This window comes from Cuculus canorus, chromosome 29 (genome assembly GCF_017976375.1).
Source record: "Cuculus canorus isolate bCucCan1 chromosome 29, bCucCan1.pri, whole genome shotgun sequence".
In the NCBI taxonomy this organism is placed as follows: Eukaryota; Metazoa; Chordata; class Aves; order Cuculiformes; family Cuculidae; genus Cuculus; species Cuculus canorus.
In genome coordinates this window covers 3,373,966-3,393,284 of record NC_071429.1, presented here as the reverse complement: position 1 = coordinate 3,393,284, position 19,319 = coordinate 3,373,966, and the positions used below count along the sequence as shown (strand labels likewise).

Below are 19,319 nucleotides of genomic sequence, written 5' to 3'. Positions count from 1 at the left end.
GACAGCAGTGCCAGCAGGTCTGCTCCTGCTGTGGGGCATTTAATGAGGAAAACCCACGGTCACTGCCATCTGCTCAGCATCCCTGGCTCAGCACTGGGGTCTGCCCTCAGCACCACCCAGGCATGGGGCCCCAGGAGCCAGGGACTGGGCTATACTGGGACCCCACCCCACAGACACCTCTCCCTGGCAGGTCCCTCTCCTCCCTGCTGCTTTGGTGCTCTCAGGCACTGCTCACCCTTCTTGTTGTCAATGGCCACGACGGGGTCGGTGCCGTTGAGCCGGATGCTGCCGATGACGGAGAGCTTGGCATCCGCCCAGTACAGCCGCTCGTTGTGGTAATCCACAGCCAGGCCTGAGTGAGGGCACACATCCCCTGGTGAGGCATAGGCCCCTGCCCACCCCAGCCCTTCCTGAACCCATGAGCAGCAAGGCAGCCCCTCTGCTGCCCCTGCACACTCCTGTCAGAGGCTTTGAGCTCCCAGGCCACGTCTCCCCACCATGAGACAGTCGTGTGTCCCTCCTGTCAAAGCTTTCACCACCCCTCACGCCCCTCCTGGCACCCATTTTTGTTCACCTGTTGGCCACTGGATGTTGTCCTGCACCAGGGTCTCACGCAGCGTCCCGTCCATAGCGGCTGTCTCGATCTTGGGGTGATTGCCCCAGTCTGACCAATACATAGTTCTGGAAAGGACACGGGCAGGTCATTCACGGCAGTGGAACAAGGAGGGCAAGAGCAGGACAGTCTGACGTCCCAGCAGCACAGAAACCCTCCTGTGTTCTCCCCAGGGTGCCCCGGAGTGCCTGATGTGACCCCAACGCGCCAGCTGACTCCAAGGCACAGCAACTGGAACTGACATGGAGAGTGACGCTGGGGCGCAGGGAGATTCCACCACGGATATCATCGTTGGTAAGAGCTGGGGTGAGAGTTGGGCAGAGGGAAGGGAGAAAGGGCTCACGTCTCTCACCCTCTAAGTGGGTCAACTACTATGGCGTGAGGCTCATCAATCATGCCAGAGATCAGCGTCTTGCGATTCTCGCCTTTCATCTGTGCCACCTCAATGACATCCCGTCCCGAGTCTGTCCAGTAGATGTTTCCAGCAACCCAGTCAATGGCAATTCCACGTGGCATCTTCAGCCCTGAGATCTGTGAAGGGCAGAAAGCGGAAAGCAGTGAGGGCAGAAGACACTGGCAGCCCGGTCTCGGTGCCTCCCACCATTCCCCTGGCAGAGCTCACATTCAGGTGCGTGACGCCACCATCGATCTGGCGACGGTTGCGGTTGGAGGCAGTGGAGGCAGCAGAAGAGGCCGGCAGCTCTCGGTACGAGATCCTGCCCGTGTGCCAGTTGGTCCAGTAGATCTTGTTGCCCTTGACGTAGATGTCCATGGCATCGATGCGCACGTTCTCATCGCCCTGGAAGGCTGGTTCATAAGCCGAATTGGGGTTGAAAGGGTACATGCTCCGGATCTTGTTGTCATCGGCAATATAGAGGATTTGGTGGTCAGAGCCTGCAGAGGAGGAGCTGTCGGTGTGGGCTGGGCCAGGAGCTGAGGGTCAGCCTGGCTCCATGGAGGGGCAGGGGACAGGGTCACTGGGAGCCTGGCACCCCTTGGGGCTTGCTCTGCGAGGGAAGGACAGACGGACGGCACTGGCAGAGCCCAGCACTTGCCCTCACCAGTGCCAGGAGGAAGGGTGGGCAGAAGTACAGGGAAAGGAGGAGGAGCAGGGAGGGAAGAGCAGTTGGGTCTTATGGAGTGGCACAAGCACGCACAGGATCTGTGCGTGGCCCCGTTCCCCCCTGACCTTCTGCCTTGCACATATTGTCAGTCTTCATGAAGTTCTTGGCGCAGCTGCAGACGTGGGAGCCCTTGGTGTTGTTGCAGAGCTGGGAGCAGGTCCCAAAGTGCAGGCACTCGTTGATGTCTGGGCAGTGGGAGATGGGAGTCAGGGGAAGACCAGGAGGGTGTTTCCCCCACCACAGCCCCTCGCTGGGGTCTGGTCTGCACTACCCGTGGGGTTTGGAGACTGTGTCTCTCCCTATTCCCCATGTTTGTGCCCCAAGGACACCATTTCTGATGCCTCAGCCACTCCACCGGCGTGAAGACACACCTTACTGGCAAAAAAAACCCCAAAACCCCAACAGCCTGGCCCCCAAGCCCTTTCCAGCAGTGGCAGAAGTACCTTGGCAGGAATTCTTGTCTGGCACCTTCTGGAAGCCTCTGCGGCACTTGCAATACGTGGTGGACTGCGACTGAATGCACTGGGCCTCGTCTCCACACATGGTGGTGTTGGTCATGCAGTCGTACGACTTGTGGTCTGGGGTGGGATGCACCGTCAGCATCTGCACCTTCACGGCTTCCCTGGTGCCCACCTTCATCCCCACCCCGACATCCCAGCTCCACACCCACCGTGGGAGCAGGACTCCTCATCAGAGCCATCTCCACAGTCATCGAAGAAGTTGCAGCGGAGGCTGGCACTGATGCATTTCTTGTTTTCACACAGGAATTCGTTCTTGTCCTGACTGCAGCTCTTGGGTTTGGCAGTGGGTGACTCTGTGGGAGCACAGGCAGCGGCTGTGACCCTCTGCAGCCCCAAGCACCCAGACCCATGGGAGCCACACGGTGCAAACGGGGCAGGAAAGGACCAGGCAGAGACCCAGGATGCCTGCGCCCACCACTGGCTTTTGGGAAGAAGAAAAGGGCAAACACCAACACCTGGGCTAAAACCAGGGCTCTGCAAGGTGACCCAGTGCCCCGTCCACATCAGGCACAGCCCCACTCACCACAGTCCTTCTCATCCGTGTTGTCTCCACAGTTGTCAATGCCATCGCACTGTCGACCGATCCACAGACATACCCGGTCGTTCTTGCAGCGGAACGGTCTGTTGGGGGGACACTGGAATTTCACTGCACCAGCAAACAGAAACAAACGGTGACGGTGAAAGGAGACGCCATAGCCAGGCTGTCACGCTTGTCCTGAGCCGCTGCTCAGCCTCTGCCCACTCTCCGGGGAAGCTTGTCCCACGAGGGTGAGCGGGCTCCGGAAACTAAAGCAAAGAGACTGAAGCAGAGACAATCGCCCGGTTGCTGGCCCAGACACAGGAGGGTCAGCCCTCTTCTCACCCAGCCCTCCACCCTCTCAGCCCCCCAGCCAGCCCCACGCCTGTCTCAGCACCTCTGCTCTCCCAACCAGAGCCACTTCTTGTCCCCTTGGCCCCATCAGCTGCCCCCAAGGGAACCCAGATGTAGGGGATGTGCAGAGCTGCCAGAGGTACTCACAGCCCCCGGGTACCCACAGCGGTGCCCAAGCTCTGGGACTGCCCTCCCCCCGTGGTGTGCCAGCGCTCAGGGCAGGTGCTGCTGCTGTGGGCAGCCGCGTGCCAGGCAGGGACCTCGCCAGGAGTCGAGAGAGGAAACGTGGTGTCACTCACAGCACTCTTCAGGGTTTTCATCTGAGTTATCCCCGCAGTCATCCTCCCCATCGCATTTCCAGGCCAGGGGCTTGCACAGCGTGTTGTTGCACTGGAACTCGTCCAGGGGACACGTGCGAACTGCAGCAGCATGGGGCAGGAGGAGACATGTCAGCCAGTGCTGCCTGGCTGCCAGTATGCTGGTCTGGGGCTAGAATTCCAATTTCCAGCATAGCTGGGGGCTCTCCAGGGCTTGGATACGTGTCTGTGCATGCCCTGGGGCCAGGTAGAGCGGTGCTGACACACACATGGGAAGTGCTCCCGTCCACACCAGGGACACGGGACACACGAGGGCAACAGAGGGCAAATGAACAGCCCCAAAGGCACCACCAGCACTGTCATTACCCCCAGTGCCGCAGTTCTCCTCGTCAGTGCCATCCATGCAGTCCGCATCGGCATCGCAGCGCCAGCGCATGGGGATGCAGTGCCCGTTCTTGCACTGGAACTGGTCGAACTCACAGCGTGGCGTGCAGTCTTTCTGCAGGGGAAGGGTGAGGGACAGTGGTCAGCAGGGACAGCCCTGACCACGGCAGCCTCCCATCCCGTGGTTGCACCCAGGACCAGGCTCTCAGCCTCTCCACTTTTCAGTGGCAGCGGACCCTGGAAGAGTCCGACTGGGTGGGACGCATCCCCTTGCCACATGAGGATGGGGCAAAAGAGCTGGCAGGTAGCTCCTGCCTTGGTACTGTACCTCGTCAGAGCCATCGGCACAGTCATGGTCCCCATCACACTTCCACCTGCCAGCGATGCAGCGGCCATTGGCGCATGAGAACTCGCTCTCTGAGCAGGGCCGGGGTGCTGGGGACAGAGAACACAGGGCATTCCCTTGAGCATGGGCTGCAGGCAGGACTGCGAGGGCAGACGGTCTCCCTGGCCAGCAGCTCGGGGGGGACACAGGATGACACAGACACACGTCCAGTGGCACTGGGGACAGGGTCGGGTGCAAGCAGAGCTGGGGAAACTGCCAGAGAAAAGCATGGCCCATAGCATCTCCCGACCCCTTTCCCATCCCACTCCAGGGCTTCCAGCTCTCTACAGGGAAACGCATTTTTTTGGGGGGTACTGTGGCTGTACAGACTTACTTCTGGCAGCTTCCCAGCTGCCTCTGTCCCCCACGTCATTCTCCACCCAAGGCAGCAGCAGCCCCACCGCTCCCTCCTGCTCAGGCTTGCTGCTGCGGGCAGGAGGAAAGGCAGCGGTGCCATGGCCAGGGCTGGCAGAGCCAGACATCCGTCTCCACCTCCCAGGGCATGGGGACAGACTCTTCATCGCAGCTCAACGCACCCGCTGGGTTGGCACCAGCACAGCCAGGACCAAGTCCACTGCAGGAGGATGGCATGCGGTGCAGCCTCCTACCCGGGATGGTTCCTAGGACCCTTCCCCTCCCCACTGCCCTGGGTATCAGATATGGTGTCAGGGCAGGAGACCCATCCAGCCACAGTGCAAAAGCCAACGGGACTGTAGGAGAAGAGCAGGGCAGGAAGGATCCAGCTGGAGCAGAAAGGGTCAAGTTGGGGACAGATGTGGAGCCAAATATGAGCCATGCATGGGCCCTGGTTCTGGAGGCAGCAGGGTCGGACCTTCCCTGGCCACGACTTCAGTGGAGGGAGACCCTGGTGATGCTCAGTAAATCTGCTTGGGTTGTCCAGTCCTGACCCCTCTGCCCTCACCTAGAATTTATTGTCTTAATTTATTTTAGAGAGACTATACATGGAATTAAAAGATTTTGGCAGGAACCTACCTCTGAGCGCCCCATAACGACAGTGTGAAAATGGAGAAAAACATAAGATGAAGTGAAATGGCACAAACTGAAAACCACAACATGAAATCAACAGAAAAGAAAAAAATAAAAGTTGCACCCTAGAGAGCTGCAGGGACAGAGAGAGGCCTGGGACGGGTGCTATGTGGTGGAGAGGGTCTGGCTTTGCCTGTCCCCTGATGCTGGCAGCAGTGCCCGCCGCCGTCCCATGGGCAGCGTGGGTCCCTCCAGAGGGACGGGACTGGGCTCCTGCATGCAGCAGAGTCCCAAGAACGGTCTCATCCACACGACGGTCATGGTCCTCTGCTGATCCAGCCCCGCTAAACAAGAGGTAACTCATCGAAGCCCACCAAAGTGATTGTCTGCCATAGCTTCTGGAGACCAGCTGCCATTCCCACACACTGGTCGAGGCCCAGGTTTGTGATGACCCAGGTTCAGGTGGTTCCACAGTTCCCTCCCCGAAGCCTGTGTGTTCCCACCACCTTCCCAGGCCAAGCGGTTCCAAAGGTGCCGCCCACGCCAGGCTGGGGCCAAGGTGTGGAACAATGGTCTGAAGCAAAGCTGCTGCACCACAAGCAAGATGAGGTGCCCATGATTCCCACCGGTGAGCACGGCTGCAGAGGACCTGTGTGCTGCCTGACAGGGAGGGCATCGGGGTCACCTCCTCCCTTTTACATGTCCCGCTTGGGGCCTCTCTTCAGGACAGCAGCTGAGCCCAGGCTGTGGGACCAGGCTAGCCAGAGCCGTGGCATCAGGCATGCTCTGTCCACGGGGAGAAGGCTGTTCTCCGGGCTCCCAAACCACCATCAGCCAGCCTGGTGCTCTCCCATTGTAGCTGGGAGCATTGGCAGGCAGAGAGGACCAAACTGCTCCTCTTGCCTCTGAACAACTGGCTCCCAGGAGAGCAAAACCTCAGAGGTGACACATACTGCAGCTCTCCTCGTCTGAGTTGTCCCCGCAGTCGTTGTCATAGTCGCACTGCCACCGCCCTGGCACGCAGCGGTTGTTCTTGCAGCGGAACTGGTAGGGCTCGCAGGTGCGTTCATCTGGGAGGGATGAGACAGGGACAGCCATCAGCATATCAGACAGGGATGGGCACTCTCCCAGTGCTGCTCTCTGCCTGTTTCTCTCCTTGTCCACGCCGTTTGGAAAAGGAGCAGCTAAAACCTCCCCCAGCCCCAGGTACAGTGGGGGAGGTGGCAAGGATAGACAGCACCAGGGCAGCCTGACCCTCAGGGAAGAAGGGGCACAAGATGCCCTCTGGTCTTGTCTCCCCAGCCTCTGCTCACCGCATTCCTCTTTGGGCTCATCGGAGCCGTCCCCGCAGTCATCCTCGCCGTCGCACTTCCAGCGCGCTGGGATGCACCTGCCTGAGTCCTTGCACCGGAACTCATCCACACCACACGTCATTTGTGCTGGTAGGGAGAAACAAGACCACACAGATATGGGGAAGTTGAGGTGGGGTTAGCATGGGCCAGGCACATCTTCTCCTCCACGGGGACGATGAACACCTTGTGCCAGCAGCCTGGAGCTGACTACAGCATCCCTGCTTGGAGCAGGGCAGGGAAGGTCCCCCCTTTTCAAGCAGTTCTCCAGGAAGAAGTCAGAGAAAGGAGTATCTCAGCGGGATAGATCCAGGAAAAGCCCCCATCAGCCCCCACTGCCTGCAGGGACCGAGCTGGGACCTGCCACCCCGCAGGCAAAGCCACACAGACGTGACCAGCTGCAGGGGAGCTCCCAATTTCGGTGTGGCCAGACCCCCTCATCCCTGGGGAGGCTCCTTACTGCAGTTGGCAGGTTCATCTGAGCCATCCACACAGTCGTTGTCCCGATCGCAGACCCAGACGCGAGGGATGCAGCGCTTGGTGATGGCGCACTGGAACTGGTTGGGGGCACAAGTCACCTCCGCTGCAGGAGCGAGAGGCAGAGTCAGGAGAGGCCGCAGGGCAGGTAGGGTTTCACCAGCCACCAGCCCACAAAAACCACCCTGCAGATGCTCCGGCATCACAATCATCTGGCCGTGCTCGGCGACCACGTGTGCAAGAGGGGAGGGGAGCCCTGCAGTAGCCCCAGAAGACTCGACCAGCTGCAGAAGAGAGGGCAGAAGCCGCAAGATCCCTCAGCTGTGCAATAGGCTCAGTGTAAACCCACAGCAAATATTGAACTTGCCGCTCTGAGGGATTTAGGGATTTCGTTTCCACTAGGAAACAGAAGTGTCTGCAGGGGCAGCAGGATGATGGTGGACAGACTGTGCAGAGCAGAGGCAAGGAGAAAACCCCATGCCCAGGGGCAGGACCACCAAGAAGTCAGCCTGCAGAGAAGTCGAGACTCAAAGACATGGATCTGACCCAGCACGGAACTCCTCACCCCGAGTTACACAGCTGATTCCCATATCTAAGACTCTTAATAGCTCTCCACTTACGGCAATCCTTCTCATCCTCGCCGTCACCACAGTTGTCCTGACCATTGCAGCGGAAGATGCCGGGGATGCAGCGGTTGGTGTTGGTGCATTTGAACTGGCTCGGCAGACAGACGTGGATATCTTGGAAGGGAGGTAGCACGGTCAGAAGCTGACAAGCTGCATCTCTGCTCTGCTGCGATGCTGCAGCCCTGCTGGGATTTGAGGGTCACGAGAGGTGGTGAAGAACCTACCACAGTTGGCTTCATCCGAGTTGTCCTGGCAGTCGTTGTCTCCGTCACAGATGAAGGCTGGGTTGGTGCAGATCCCAGTGGAGCACTGGAATTGCCCTGGGCGGCATTTGAACTCAGCTATGGGGTAAGACAGAGTAAAACATTTGCTCTGGGGAACGTTTTAACTGCCTGCTTTCCCCTCTGGGTCCTCAGCAGAGGGGCAGCTTTGCTGTGAGAGAGCAGTCGGCTGCTGTCCTGCATGGGGCAACATCTCACACAGGGAGAGGGTCACCTCACTGTTCTCTAAGCCCCATGACATAACAGGGGTAACCCTCCTCCCTGCTGGAGCTGAGCAGGGAGATCAGTGCTGTCTGGAAGCCAGAGCAGCCAGAGCTTTGGGGGACCAGTGGCATAAGCAGTGCCAGGCTGTCCCAGACGGCACACGGATGCTGCAGGGCTGGCAAGAGCCACACAGTGTAATTGGGGTGCTGGGACACCACAGGCCATGGTCAGCCCCTCTTGGCACTCACGGCAGTCCTCCGGCTCATCCGAACGGTCCCCGCAGTCGTCCTCGGTGTCGCATTTCCACCAGAAAGGGATGCACTTATCGTTCTTGCAGACAAACTGCGACAGAGAGATGAGCTTGTGAAGGTGGCTCAGAATGGGGAGGAGGACCCCAAAAAGCTTTGTCCCCAGGGAACTCTGCCAAGGGCACTGATCTCCATCCTGTTCTTTCCCATGCACTCGATGCCCTAACCCAGAGCAAAGCCTTAATGCTGAGCCCGCTCCACACAGCCTCTGGGGTGTAAGAGTGGGCAGGGAGCAGGCAGGAGGTCATTCCAGAACTCGAGGGTCTCTGGCTCCCCTGGGCACCCCGAAATAACTGCAGTCCGTATGCGCTGGGAAGTGCCACAGGAAGGAGGCGTTGCCTATGCCTGGAGAAGGCACAGTGTGGGTACCAGCACAAGCAGCTGGGACCTGATGACACCACGGCAGGAGGGACACACGCACACACACGAGCACAGGCACACGCTCACTGCAGGGGGGATGATCACGCAGGCAGATAAAGGCAGAGGCAGGCAGGCTGTTACCTGGCTGGCCGTGCAGTTGGAGACACAGGTTTTACCATCGTTGCCCAAGTAGAAGTTGGTGGGACAAGCACACTTGTGCCCCCCACCTGGTGATAAGAGGCAGAGGTTGCTGCAGCCGCCGTTGTTGGTCTTGCAGGGATGGTTGGGAACTGGGGAGAGCAGGGAGATAACCATGAGTCAGACCAAGGTGAAGGACCCTCAAGGTTCCACGTGAACCCCCAAGTTGGGAAACCCTTCTCACCATGCACCCCCTCCTGCACCCCTTGTCCAACTCGGTGTCCTTTTGCCCAGTCCCAGCCTTCTGCCCAAGGCTGCTCCACAAGAGCCAGGACCAGGCTCCCTACCCAAGCCCTTGACTCACCGTCAGGCTGGCGGTAGGGGTGGTAGATGTGGATGTCCATGGGGCGGTGCAGCGTACTGATCAGCAAGGTCTTGTTAGCTCCCGTAGTCTTGTGGGCCCGGTTGATGGACTTTGTCTCCCAGTCGGTCCAGTAGATGTAATCCTCAAAGAGGGTGAGTGCGAAGATGTGGGGGATGTCCTGGCTCAGCACTGCAAGGGGGAGTGGGCAGCTCAGCAAGGGGCTGCCCCACACCACCCCTCCCACAGCGCAGTCCTTCTCCAGGGACAGCTCAGCCAGGGAACAAAGCTCTTCCTCTGGTCAGAAGCAGCTGGGGGCCAGACCCAGCAGCCTTGGTTTCCACTCCCATGACCAATCCAAAGCCCCCACACCAAAAGGACCCAGAAGCACCCTGTTGTGCACCCGGAAAGCCCCAGTGCTCTCACCCGTGTGCCGGTTGGAGCCATCCAGGCTGGCAAACTCAATGTAGTCCTCCCGTGCATCAGCCCAATAGATCCGGCTGTTGATGTAGTCGAGGGTGAGGCCGTTGGGCCAAGTTATCTTGGTGTCAACGATGACGCTGCGGTTGGTACCATCCATGCCAATCTTCCCTATCAGGGAGTGGTCCCCCCAGTCTGTCCAGTATAGGTACCTGGGGATGAAATGTAAGAGCAGAGGGAGGCTGAGTCCACAGCAGTGGCCACACTCTGCCTGTTGGGTACCTAAACCAGGACTGCAGGGCACGTGGGTGCAGGGAAGGGGAAATAGCCAGGCGTCCCAGAGCCAAAGAGGGATGGTCTTATCCCATCTCCCAGCCTCCAAGACTACAGCAAGACAGCAGTAGGGACATCAGGTCCCTCCCAACATAGAGGGAAAGATCTAGGTCCCCCAGGCTCTCACCCGTTCTGCACATCCACCACCAGCGCCCGAGGCTCACGCAGGCCTGAGTTCACCAGCACGGTGCGATAGGCACCGTTGAGCTTTGACACTTCAATGGTGTCCCGACCTTTGTCGCACCAGTAGAGGTTGCCTCCCACCCAGTCCACAGCCAGCCCATCGGGGTTGCTGAGGCCGGTGCGGTGAAGAACCTGTTGGGAGAAAACGGAGATGTTAGGGCTGGGCAGGGAGAAGCTGATCCCGGCCCCTCAGGGATGACATCCCCCTTTCTCGGCACATTGCTGCCCAGCTCTCCTTTCTCACTCCTCTCTTCCCCCAACTCTCCTTGCCAACTGCTCTGGGGCAGCATGGAGCCCACCTCTGATGGGGAAGGTGCTGCAAAGCATCCCCGTAGCAACCTGGGCTGATGCCCTGAGCCCAGTGATGACCCCAAGCAGGGCTGTGCCCTCTTGCCCTGTGGCCCTGGTGCCAGCCCGAGCCCCTCCCAGGCAGCCACTCTGCGCAGGAGACGGATGAGGACCAAGCTGCCCAGACAGGGGATGCCCATGTGGTTGCCTCCATCCCCACCTGAACGTTGCTGCCGTTGATGTGCATGCGGCGGATCATGCTGCCCTGCGTGGTGACATCTGTCCAGTAGATCATCTGTTCCCGATAGTCAAAATCCAGAGCCACCGCGTTGTTCAGCCCCTGGGAGGAAGGCAGAAGTGTTGATACAGCCTCACCTGTACAGCGTCACCGGGGCTTTACAAACACCAGTGAGACCCCAGCCTCATCTACTGGTCCCTGCAGCAGAAAATCTAACAGCACCTAACAGACAACTGCTGTGCAGCCCCTACTTTATACAGGTCTGCTACCCAAGAGCTCCTGTTTACACGGGGCCTCCTCTATAGAGGATTGACCATCTGCCTGGGAAGCCAGGAGCCTGAACTCCCAGGCTGGCAGGTCTCCTGCCCCTCTCCAACGCCACATGCCCGGCCCTGTGTGGCTCGTGCCCCCTCCTGCTCCCAGTTCCCCTCACACCTGCTTGAGCAGCGTGTAGTTGGAGCCATCCAGGTTGAGCTTCCTCAGGTAGTACCGGTTGGCAAAGATGAGGAAAGGCTCTTCATCTGCACAGGGAAACAACGAGACGTGTCAGGGAAGTACTGCTGGGATGTGGGCAGATCCTCTGCAGACCTGTCACCCTCTCCACTACACTGCTTCCATGAGTCAGGTGCAGCTACTTCACCGTGACCAACTCCAATGCCAGCAGCATTCTGTGGTTACCAGAAGAGCATTCTTGCCTCCCAGTCTGCACTTGGCTCTCACCTGTGACAGCTTTACAGCTGGTGGGGTTGTCAGGTTTGAGCTTGTAGCCCTCTATGCACAGGCACTTGTAGCTCCCCAGAGTATTGATGCACTTCTGGCTGCAGGGGTAGGTGGTGGAGCACTCATCAATGTCAATGCACGTCTTCCCGTCGTCCTTCAGCCGGAACCCAGGACGGCATCTACACTGCAGGAGGCAACCCAGAGCTGTTAGACAAATCCAGGGCCCACACGCTGGGACGCGACAGGCATCACCGCAGGACAAGCAGGCTCAGGCACAGACAGCTTGCAAGATGCAAGAGCTGCAAGCACGAGCCAAAAGTGCCCATGTACGCACCCCTTGCCCAGCTGCCAGAGGACAGAAGCAGCCCTCATGCTAAGAGTAGAGGAGGAAGGGAGCAGGAGAGCACTCCTCCAGCTGACCCTCCCAGCCGGTGGGCCCCTACCTTGTATCCAATCTTGAGGTCCTCACACTCCTGGGAACAGCCGCTCATCTTCTTATTGAGGCACTCGTTGATGAAGCAGTTGAGCTCATCCGAGCCGTCCATGCAGTCGTTGTTGTTGTCGCAAAGCAGTGCCTCTGGGATGCACTTCCCATTCTTGCAGAGGAAAAAGGAGTCGTTGCACTTGTTCTCTGCAGCGGGTGGAGAGGAGGCAGCAGTGGTCAGCACGAGGCAGCCAGTGGCCCCATTCCCCAGCCGTGACCCCTGCCAGTACCTGGGCTGGTGCAGCGTGGGTTCTTGGGTGCTTCATCCGAGTGGTCGTGGCAGTCGAACTCACCGTCGCACTCCCACTGCCTGTTGCTGAGGCAGCGGCCGTTGGCACAGCGGAACTCGTGGGGGCCACAGGTGGGGTATTCTGCGGGAAGGTGGTGGGCTCAGACGGTGCAGCCAACCCCCCCGAGCTGGCTGGGAGCAATGGGGGCACCGCAGTGGCTGGGCTGCGAGGATTCATGGCACAGATATCCGAACCTTCCTGCTGCCCACCTGGGGACAGGGCTGCACTGCACCGGCCATGGAGGCAGCAAATGTGGGTGGGTTTGGATCTCTCCAAAAGATGCTCCGCATTGGGGTTGGGGGGCCGGCTCTCCTGTGTCTCTCCAGCACCAAACCCCTCCTGCTCCCTCCCCTGGTTCTCTCTCCCCCTGCTCTCAAGTCAAACCTCTTCCAGATGATGAAGACCCTTCCAGGGTCCCCTGTCAAAGCCCAGGAGACCCAGAGTGGCTGCCAAGGCCAGTGCTACCGGAGATACAGCCCTCGCTGTCCTCCCCAGCCCCAGCGACACCCACCACACTCCGGGGATTCATCCGAGCCATCGCCGCAGTCATCATCGTGGTCACAGACAAAGTGCTTGGGAATGCACTGGCGGTTTCCACACATGAACTCCCGCTCGTCACACGTGTTGTTGTACACTGCAACAAGGCATCCCTGTCAGCACCCACCAGACTATATGCTCCCCTGCCTGCCCACTGAGCCCTTCATCGTGGGGTGCTGGGGACAAAGGCTGAGGGCACAGCCCAGTTGGGGTTGGGATTTCCACTCCTTTGCCCCCAGCCTGAGCTCTTGTCCTGTGGCTGCGAACAGCACCCAGGTATGTGGTGCCTTTGGCTACTGCTCCACAGGATAGAATCATAGAATCACCAGGTTGGAAAGGACCCACTGGATCATCGAGTCCAACCGTTCCTAACACTCCCTTAAACCATGTCCCTGAGCACCTCATCCACCCGTTCCTTAAACACCTCCAGGGAAGGTGACTCAACCCCCTCCCTGGGCAGCTGTTCCAGTGCCCCATGACTCTTTCCGTGAAGAATTTTTTTCTGATATCCATTCTGAACCTCCCCTGGTGGAGCTTTAGGCCATTCCCCCTTGTCCTGTCCCCGTCACTTGGGAGAAGAGCCCAGCGCCCTCCTCTCCACAACCTCCTTTCAGACAGTTGTAGAGAGCAATAAGGTCTCCCCTCAGCCTCCTCTTCTCCAGGCTAAACACCCCCAGGGCCCTCAGCCGCTCCTCATAAGACTTGTTCTCCAGCCCCTTCTGCAGCTTCGTTGCTCTTCTCTGGACACACTCCAGAGCCTCAAGATCCTTCTTGTGGTGAGGGGTCCAGGACTGAACACAGTACTCAAGGTGCGGTCTCATCAGTGCCGAGTACAGAGGGAGAATCCCCTCCCTGGCCCTGCTGGTCACACCATTTCTGATCCAAGCCAAGATGCCGTTGGCCTTCTTGGCCACCTGGGCCACTGCTGGCTCATGGTCAGTCGCTGTCAACCATCACCCCCAGGTCCTTCTCTTCCGTGCAGCTCTCCAGCCACTCTTCCCCCAGTCTGTAGCACTGCACAGGGTCGTTGTGCCCCAAGTGCAGGACCTGGCATTTGGCCTTGTTGAACCTTATGCCACTGGTCTCATCCCAGCGGTCCAGCCTGTTCAGATCCCTTTGCAGAGCCTCCCTACCCTCCAGCAGATCCACGCTTCCTCCCAGCTTAGTGTCACCCGCAAACTTGCTGAGGGTGCACTCAATGCCTTCATCCAGGTCATTGATAAAGACATTGAACAGGGCTGGACCAGTACCGAGCCCTGAGGAACCCCACTTGTGAGTGGCCTCCAGCTGGAGTTAACTCCATTTACCACCACTCTCTGGGCCATCCAACCATTTTTCAACCCAGGAAGGGTTCATAGGTCTCCTTCTCTCCTCACAGTCAGGGAAAGGCACTCAAAGATCCCTGTGTCCAGCTCTGCTGTGCCAAGCTGTGCAAGGGAAGCGGCCAGGACGAGGCATCCCATCTGCTCCCCGCAGACACCTCAGGGAACATTACCAGCTCCCGGGCAGCTCCGCCTGAACTACGCTACGCTCCTCTCCTCTCCAGCCCCAGGCCCTACCGCACACCCAACCCTCTGGGGACTCACCGCAGCCGGCAACGAGGCTCTCGTCAATCCCGTCTGCACAGTCCTTGTCTCCATCACAGAGCCAGCGCTTCGGCACGCACACATAGGTGCCTGGGCACTGGAAGGATCCTGTGCTGCAGGTGGTCAACTCTGGGGAAGGGAGAAGCAGGAAGGAGTTATTCCCACCACCTGTGAGCCCCACAACTCAGGAGCTTCAAGATGCAAAACCCAGGAGAGCAGTGAGGACCCCAACACAGGAAAGCAAAGGTGAGAGAAGGGATGAGCAGGAATATACGGAGATGGAGCAGCAGCACAGGCAGGGAGTGGGAGAGGTCAGAGCAAGGGCTGAAGTGGACTCACGGCAGCGGCTGTCCTCATCGGAACCGTCCCCGCAGTCATCTGCCCCGTCACACACCCAGAGCTTGGAGATGCAGCGGTGGTTGTTGCACTCAAACTGCATGGGGTAGCAGAACTTGTCTGGGGGAAGAGACGAGGGGTTAGAGCCAGGGCGATGCTAGAGGAAGGGGACAGCACAGCCAGACTGGGTCAGCCGGGCTCCAGGGCTGGAGTCTGGGGTGGTGTGGGGCTCCTGCTCTCTCAGACCCTGCAGTGCCCACACACCACGCTGAGGGGTGCTGCAGCTGGAGGGGTGTGGGATTCCCTGCTCTGGAGTTGGGCACGTTCCCGAGTTCCTGAGCACTGTTTGTACTTTGTTAAGTACAGGCTGGAACTAAAAACATAACTAAAGGGAGCTGTAACAGCCACTTCCACAATGACCATGGACATTCACGTATGTGCTGGGCAAATGAACGCAATGGACCACAGTTAAAAGCCTAAGCTTGTGGAGTAAGACCATGGAAGAGGAAGAATCTAGAAAGGAGAGGGTCTTGCCTCCCCTCCAGCATGCCAGCACCCCGTGCTATTGCCCCAGAGTCCCTTGCTCTCCCCACCCTGCCGCTCACTGCAGTGCGTCTCATCTTCTCCATTCTCGCAGTCATCCTCTTTGTCGCAGGTCCAAGTCATGGGGATGCACCTCCCGCTTGGGCAGGCAAAGTAATTGGCCGGACACTTGGGCTTCCTCCCACCTGGTTTCAGAGGGAAATGTCAGTAAGGGTGGTGGCGTTGACGTGTCCTGCCTCCTCCCAACCCAGAACTGCCTGACTCCAAAAGAATCCCCCCCAAAAGCCCTCTGTGATCCCGCATCGACCAGCGCCCTGCAGCACCATCCATGCAGGAGCTGTGCAGGTAAAGGACAATGTCTCAGTGTGCAAACAAAGCATCTACTGCTCAGACAGACCCCAAAGGGGAGCATCCAGCCAGAGGGTCAGCACGATGGCCCTACTCTCCCAGGCCTGAGCTCGCTTTCCTCTCCCTGTTCTCACCTGGGCAGTTGCGCTCATCTGAGTAGTCTCCGCAATCGTTCGCCCCGTCGCACACCCAGCTCGGAGCATAGCACAGAGAGGTGTGTTCGCACTTTTGGAACGTGGTACCCTTCACTCCCAGCTTGAAATAGCTGCTGCAGTCTGTGGCGGCTGCAAAGAACCACAGCAGGAGCCGCAGGTGACGGGTGATGCTCACCAGCAGCAAAGCCCTTCGGTCCAGCTCCCACCACGCAGCACAAGCTCCAGGAGGGCAGAGCTGGAGAGGCAGTGGGGAACAGGGAGCAGCAGCTGAGGCACTCACTGCAGTTCATTTCATCCGAAGCATCCTCACAATCGATGAACTGGTTGCAGCGGCTTGAATTGCCAATGCAGCTCCCATCTCGGCAGCGAAACTCAGTAGCGGCACAGCTGGTTTCTGCAAGGGGGAAGCCCCCACAGTGGCTGAGGGACCCAGTAGGTATGGCCACTCCAAAGCCCCGGCTCGCATTGGGGATGTCCATGCCCACACACCCCCACTGCCCGGCACAGCTACGGAATGCCCGATCCTACACTCCCAGCTCTGGTCCCCTCCTGGCTGAGACTCGGGACTCCTCCAGCTCACGCACTCTGTCTGGCAGCCTGAGCTCATCTCCCGAGCTGGTCTGTCGCTAGCAGGCCTAGATGAGCTATGGGGGGCTCCTGACCTTCTCTGTCAGTTCTGAACCAAGCAGACAGGCTGCTGCAGCCCTGCAGCTCTGAAGGGATGCTGCTCTTGGTGCTGCTTGGGTGCCCTTTGCTCAGGAGCACAGGAGCCATGAGGAGCAGCGACACTGCACATCGTCATCACCTCGTGTTCCTCCTGAGTGTCATAGAATCATAGACTAGTCTGAGTTAGAAGGGACCTTAAAGATCATCTAGTTCCAATCTCACTGCCATAAACAGGGACATCCCACTAAATCAAGCTGCTCAAGGCCCCATTCAGTGTCAAACCACTGATCTCAGGAGGCTCTGAGTGCTGCATGGCCATGCTCAGATCTTCCTCCCAGCTGTCAGAGAGTGAGCTCTACAAAGTGGTCTGCGGCACACGCAGTACAAGTAGGATTTAGACCTTGACTCCTTTAAGCCCTGGCTCTGCTCTGATCCTGTCAAGCTGAAGGTAACTCTTTCCCAAAGCCTCTGTCCTTGTCCCAGACAGCTGACTAAGCCCTGTCAAGGGTTGGCTAGGAGCCAGCCAGCCTGCTTACTGTTACACGGCACTTCGTCCGAGTTGTCCCCGCAGTCATCCACGCCATTGCACCAGTAGCGGCTGGCGATGCAGCGCCCGTTCATGCAGTGCAGGTAACCCTTCTTGCACTTGCGGCTGCCTGCGAGGGAGGATGAGGTGGTGAGCACGAAGGGGTGTCAGCTCCTCAGGGACCCTTCACAGGGGAAGAAACTACACAGGGAGGATTAGCAAAGAGGCTCCCTCGTGCTGTGCTGGCAACTTCACAGTGTTAAGCTTGGCCTAGCAGAGACCTCTCCCAGCTGAGGAGCAAGGGCTGGTGTTAGAGGCAGGCCACTGCAGCCCCCACCGTCTCAGCTCAGCATGTCTCACTCTCCAGCCTGCTTCAAAACTGGAAAAGATCTGGAGCCCACAAAGCCTGGCCCAGATGGACCCATCCCTGGGAGGACAAGAGGGACTGCAAGCACTTGAGGGACATGAGCAGACACCCAAGAGTCCTGGCTCCCTTTGCCGAGCAGAGGCGACAGCTCAAGCAGGGCACATGCGCATGCTGAGAGGTGCACGTGTGCAAAGCAGCAAGAGGAGGAACCTTACTGCAGTAGGACTGCTTCTCATCTGACTTGTCCTTGCAGTGGACCACGCCGTCACAGGTCCGGCTGAAGTCAATGCAGTCACCGTTCCCACACTCGAACTCATCGTGCATGTTGCAGGTGGAATTCGGGGCTGGGGAGAGCGTGGGGAACGTCAGCTCCGCCAGGCTGAAACTGGCTTCTCCTCCTCCCCTTCCCATCCCCATCATCTCCCACTTCCATCTCCCTTCCACCTTTGCAGGTGAAATCCTCCTGCAGGATGCGCTCGCCACGGCAGGAGCAGTTGACGTGTCCTTTGGGCGTGAGCAGGCAGAGATCCTGACAGCCGCCGTTGTTCACCCTGCATGGGGACAGCTCACCTAGGAGAGATGGAGAGCAGTCACTCCAGGAACAGTCCTAGCAGTCCCTTCCCCTTGTTCTCCCTGCTGGCAAGAGGAGGAAAAGTAGGTATTCCTCCCCAGGCTCTTCAAATGATGCTATAAGGGGGATGAGTGGGGCTGAGGGCATCCAGGAACCCCAGATCTTGCAAGAAGAATGACCCGGGAAGAGCACAACTGGGGCAAACTCTCTCTCTCTTCAACTGGCACAGGGTTTGAGGATGGACAGGCCTTGGCATGAGCGTCTTGAAGGGGCAATAAGAGGCCAGGAAGGATGGTGGGATGGGTTGCCCTTACTCTGACCTGCAGATAGGGTGGAGGAGCCCTGTCTGGCAGGGGACTGAGGTGCCTGAGAGAGGGGGCAGAGGCAGAGGAGCAGGGGCCAGCAAGGGCCAGGCTGTGCGCGTTGGGAGGCACCCGGGGGGTCCTTACAGCTGTCGGTGTCGTTGGCCACAGCAATGATGCCCATGGGCTGCTGGGGGATGTCAACACGCAGCAGCTTCATGTCAGTGCCCACATACTTGTTGGCTCGTTGCACAGCCCTGCGCACCCAGTCCGTCCAGAAGATGTAATCGCCGTAGACAGCCAGGCCAAAGGGGTGCACGGGCTCCGATTTCAGGATTACCTGGAAGACACCAGCAAAGTGTGAGCATGAGGGAACTCGGCTGTGGGACACAGCTCCCAGCACCGCTCCAAACGCAACCCATTCCCGTGGGTCTGTCTTGGGGGAAGGCCAACAAGCGCCGTGCTCCAGAACAGCTCTGCTTTCCTCTGACAACGCGCCAGCCCCAGTTTCAATGCCTGCCGCCCTCCTCACCCATCTCTGCTGCTGGGACCAGCTCTGGACTCACGTGGCGGTGGGAGCCGTCATATTCACACCGTTCGATTTTGTCGAGTGTGGCATCAGAGAAGTAGATCTTCTCAGCCTTGTGGTCAATGGCCAACCCATTGGGTGTCCTTATGTCCTGGTCAATGATGATGAGGACATTGGCACCAGAGAGGGTGGCACGCATGATGCTGGGATGCTGCTCATTCCAGTTGGTCCAGAACATCAGGCTGGAAGGGGAGAGACACGCAAAGCCTTCACCACCCCAGCTCTCTGCCACCTATGTGTTAGCTCAAGCCCACCCCTTCATTGCTGTGAGGCTTTCAGGGCCTTCAGGATGGATGGGACACTGCCGCCACATAAAAAGGGGTGGGAGGGGGATGAATGAGGCTACTACAGCCAGGTGGGGAATGTGGTACCCATGGTACCAGCCGGCCAGAGGAGGGGATGGGATGGGTTTTCTTGTCTGTGCTTCGGGGTGCTGAAAGATGTGTAGAGAGCAGGGTGCAGAGGGCCTCTCCTCCCTGGGGTTTGATACTCTCTCTGCTTCCTCCGCAGCTCTGGGATGTCCACCTGGAC

General features: G+C 58.8%; 1 protein-coding gene across 5 annotated transcripts in view; it reads right to left on the bottom strand.

Annotated features, from left to right (window-relative positions):
- LRP1 (LDL receptor related protein 1) overlaps positions 1 to 19,319 on the bottom strand; it is an 88,738-nt gene that overhangs the window by 4,180 nt on the left and 65,239 nt on the right. For 3 of the 5 annotated variants that reach the window (XM_054051258.1, XM_054051257.1, XM_054051260.1), the window contains 37 exons: positions 18,766 to 18,970; positions 18,347 to 18,539; positions 17,771 to 17,896; positions 17,542 to 17,670; positions 16,970 to 17,089; positions 16,048 to 16,161; positions 15,747 to 15,896; positions 15,315 to 15,449; positions 14,725 to 14,841; positions 14,386 to 14,514; positions 12,774 to 12,896; positions 12,203 to 12,343; positions 11,932 to 12,119; positions 11,489 to 11,672; positions 11,204 to 11,289; positions 10,751 to 10,870; positions 10,187 to 10,374; positions 9,733 to 9,938; positions 9,310 to 9,498; positions 8,949 to 9,097; positions 8,388 to 8,481; positions 7,879 to 7,995; positions 7,649 to 7,768; positions 7,012 to 7,134; positions 6,516 to 6,641; positions 6,156 to 6,272; positions 4,159 to 4,265; positions 3,813 to 3,945; positions 3,429 to 3,548; positions 2,782 to 2,904; positions 2,408 to 2,551; positions 2,181 to 2,315; positions 1,803 to 1,922; positions 1,236 to 1,507; positions 966 to 1,144; positions 575 to 681; positions 236 to 352 (listed from right to left, as the gene is read on the bottom strand). In XM_054051258.1, the coding sequence (XP_053907233.1) occupies positions 236 to 352; positions 575 to 681; positions 966 to 1,144; positions 1,236 to 1,507; positions 1,803 to 1,922; positions 2,181 to 2,315; positions 2,408 to 2,551; positions 2,782 to 2,904; positions 3,429 to 3,548; positions 3,813 to 3,945; positions 4,159 to 4,265; positions 6,156 to 6,272; positions 6,516 to 6,641; positions 7,012 to 7,134; positions 7,649 to 7,768; positions 7,879 to 7,995; positions 8,388 to 8,481; positions 8,949 to 9,097; positions 9,310 to 9,498; positions 9,733 to 9,938; positions 10,187 to 10,374; positions 10,751 to 10,870; positions 11,204 to 11,289; positions 11,489 to 11,672; positions 11,932 to 12,119; positions 12,203 to 12,343; positions 12,774 to 12,896; positions 14,386 to 14,514; positions 14,725 to 14,841; positions 15,315 to 15,449; positions 15,747 to 15,896; positions 16,048 to 16,161; positions 16,970 to 17,089; positions 17,542 to 17,670; positions 17,771 to 17,896; positions 18,347 to 18,539; positions 18,766 to 18,970 (5,246 nt within the window). The remainder of the gene's footprint in view (positions 1 to 235; positions 353 to 574; positions 682 to 965; positions 1,145 to 1,235; positions 1,508 to 1,802; positions 1,923 to 2,180; positions 2,316 to 2,407; positions 2,552 to 2,781; positions 2,905 to 3,428; positions 3,549 to 3,812; positions 3,946 to 4,158; positions 4,266 to 6,155; positions 6,273 to 6,515; positions 6,642 to 7,011; positions 7,135 to 7,648; positions 7,769 to 7,878; positions 7,996 to 8,387; positions 8,482 to 8,948; positions 9,098 to 9,309; positions 9,499 to 9,732; positions 9,939 to 10,186; positions 10,375 to 10,750; positions 10,871 to 11,203; positions 11,290 to 11,488; positions 11,673 to 11,931; positions 12,120 to 12,202; positions 12,344 to 12,773; positions 12,897 to 14,385; positions 14,515 to 14,724; positions 14,842 to 15,314; positions 15,450 to 15,746; positions 15,897 to 16,047; positions 16,162 to 16,969; positions 17,090 to 17,541; positions 17,671 to 17,770; positions 17,897 to 18,346; positions 18,540 to 18,765; positions 18,971 to 19,319) is intronic. The other 2 variants (XM_054051259.1, XM_054051261.1) reach the window with 1 other exon arrangement.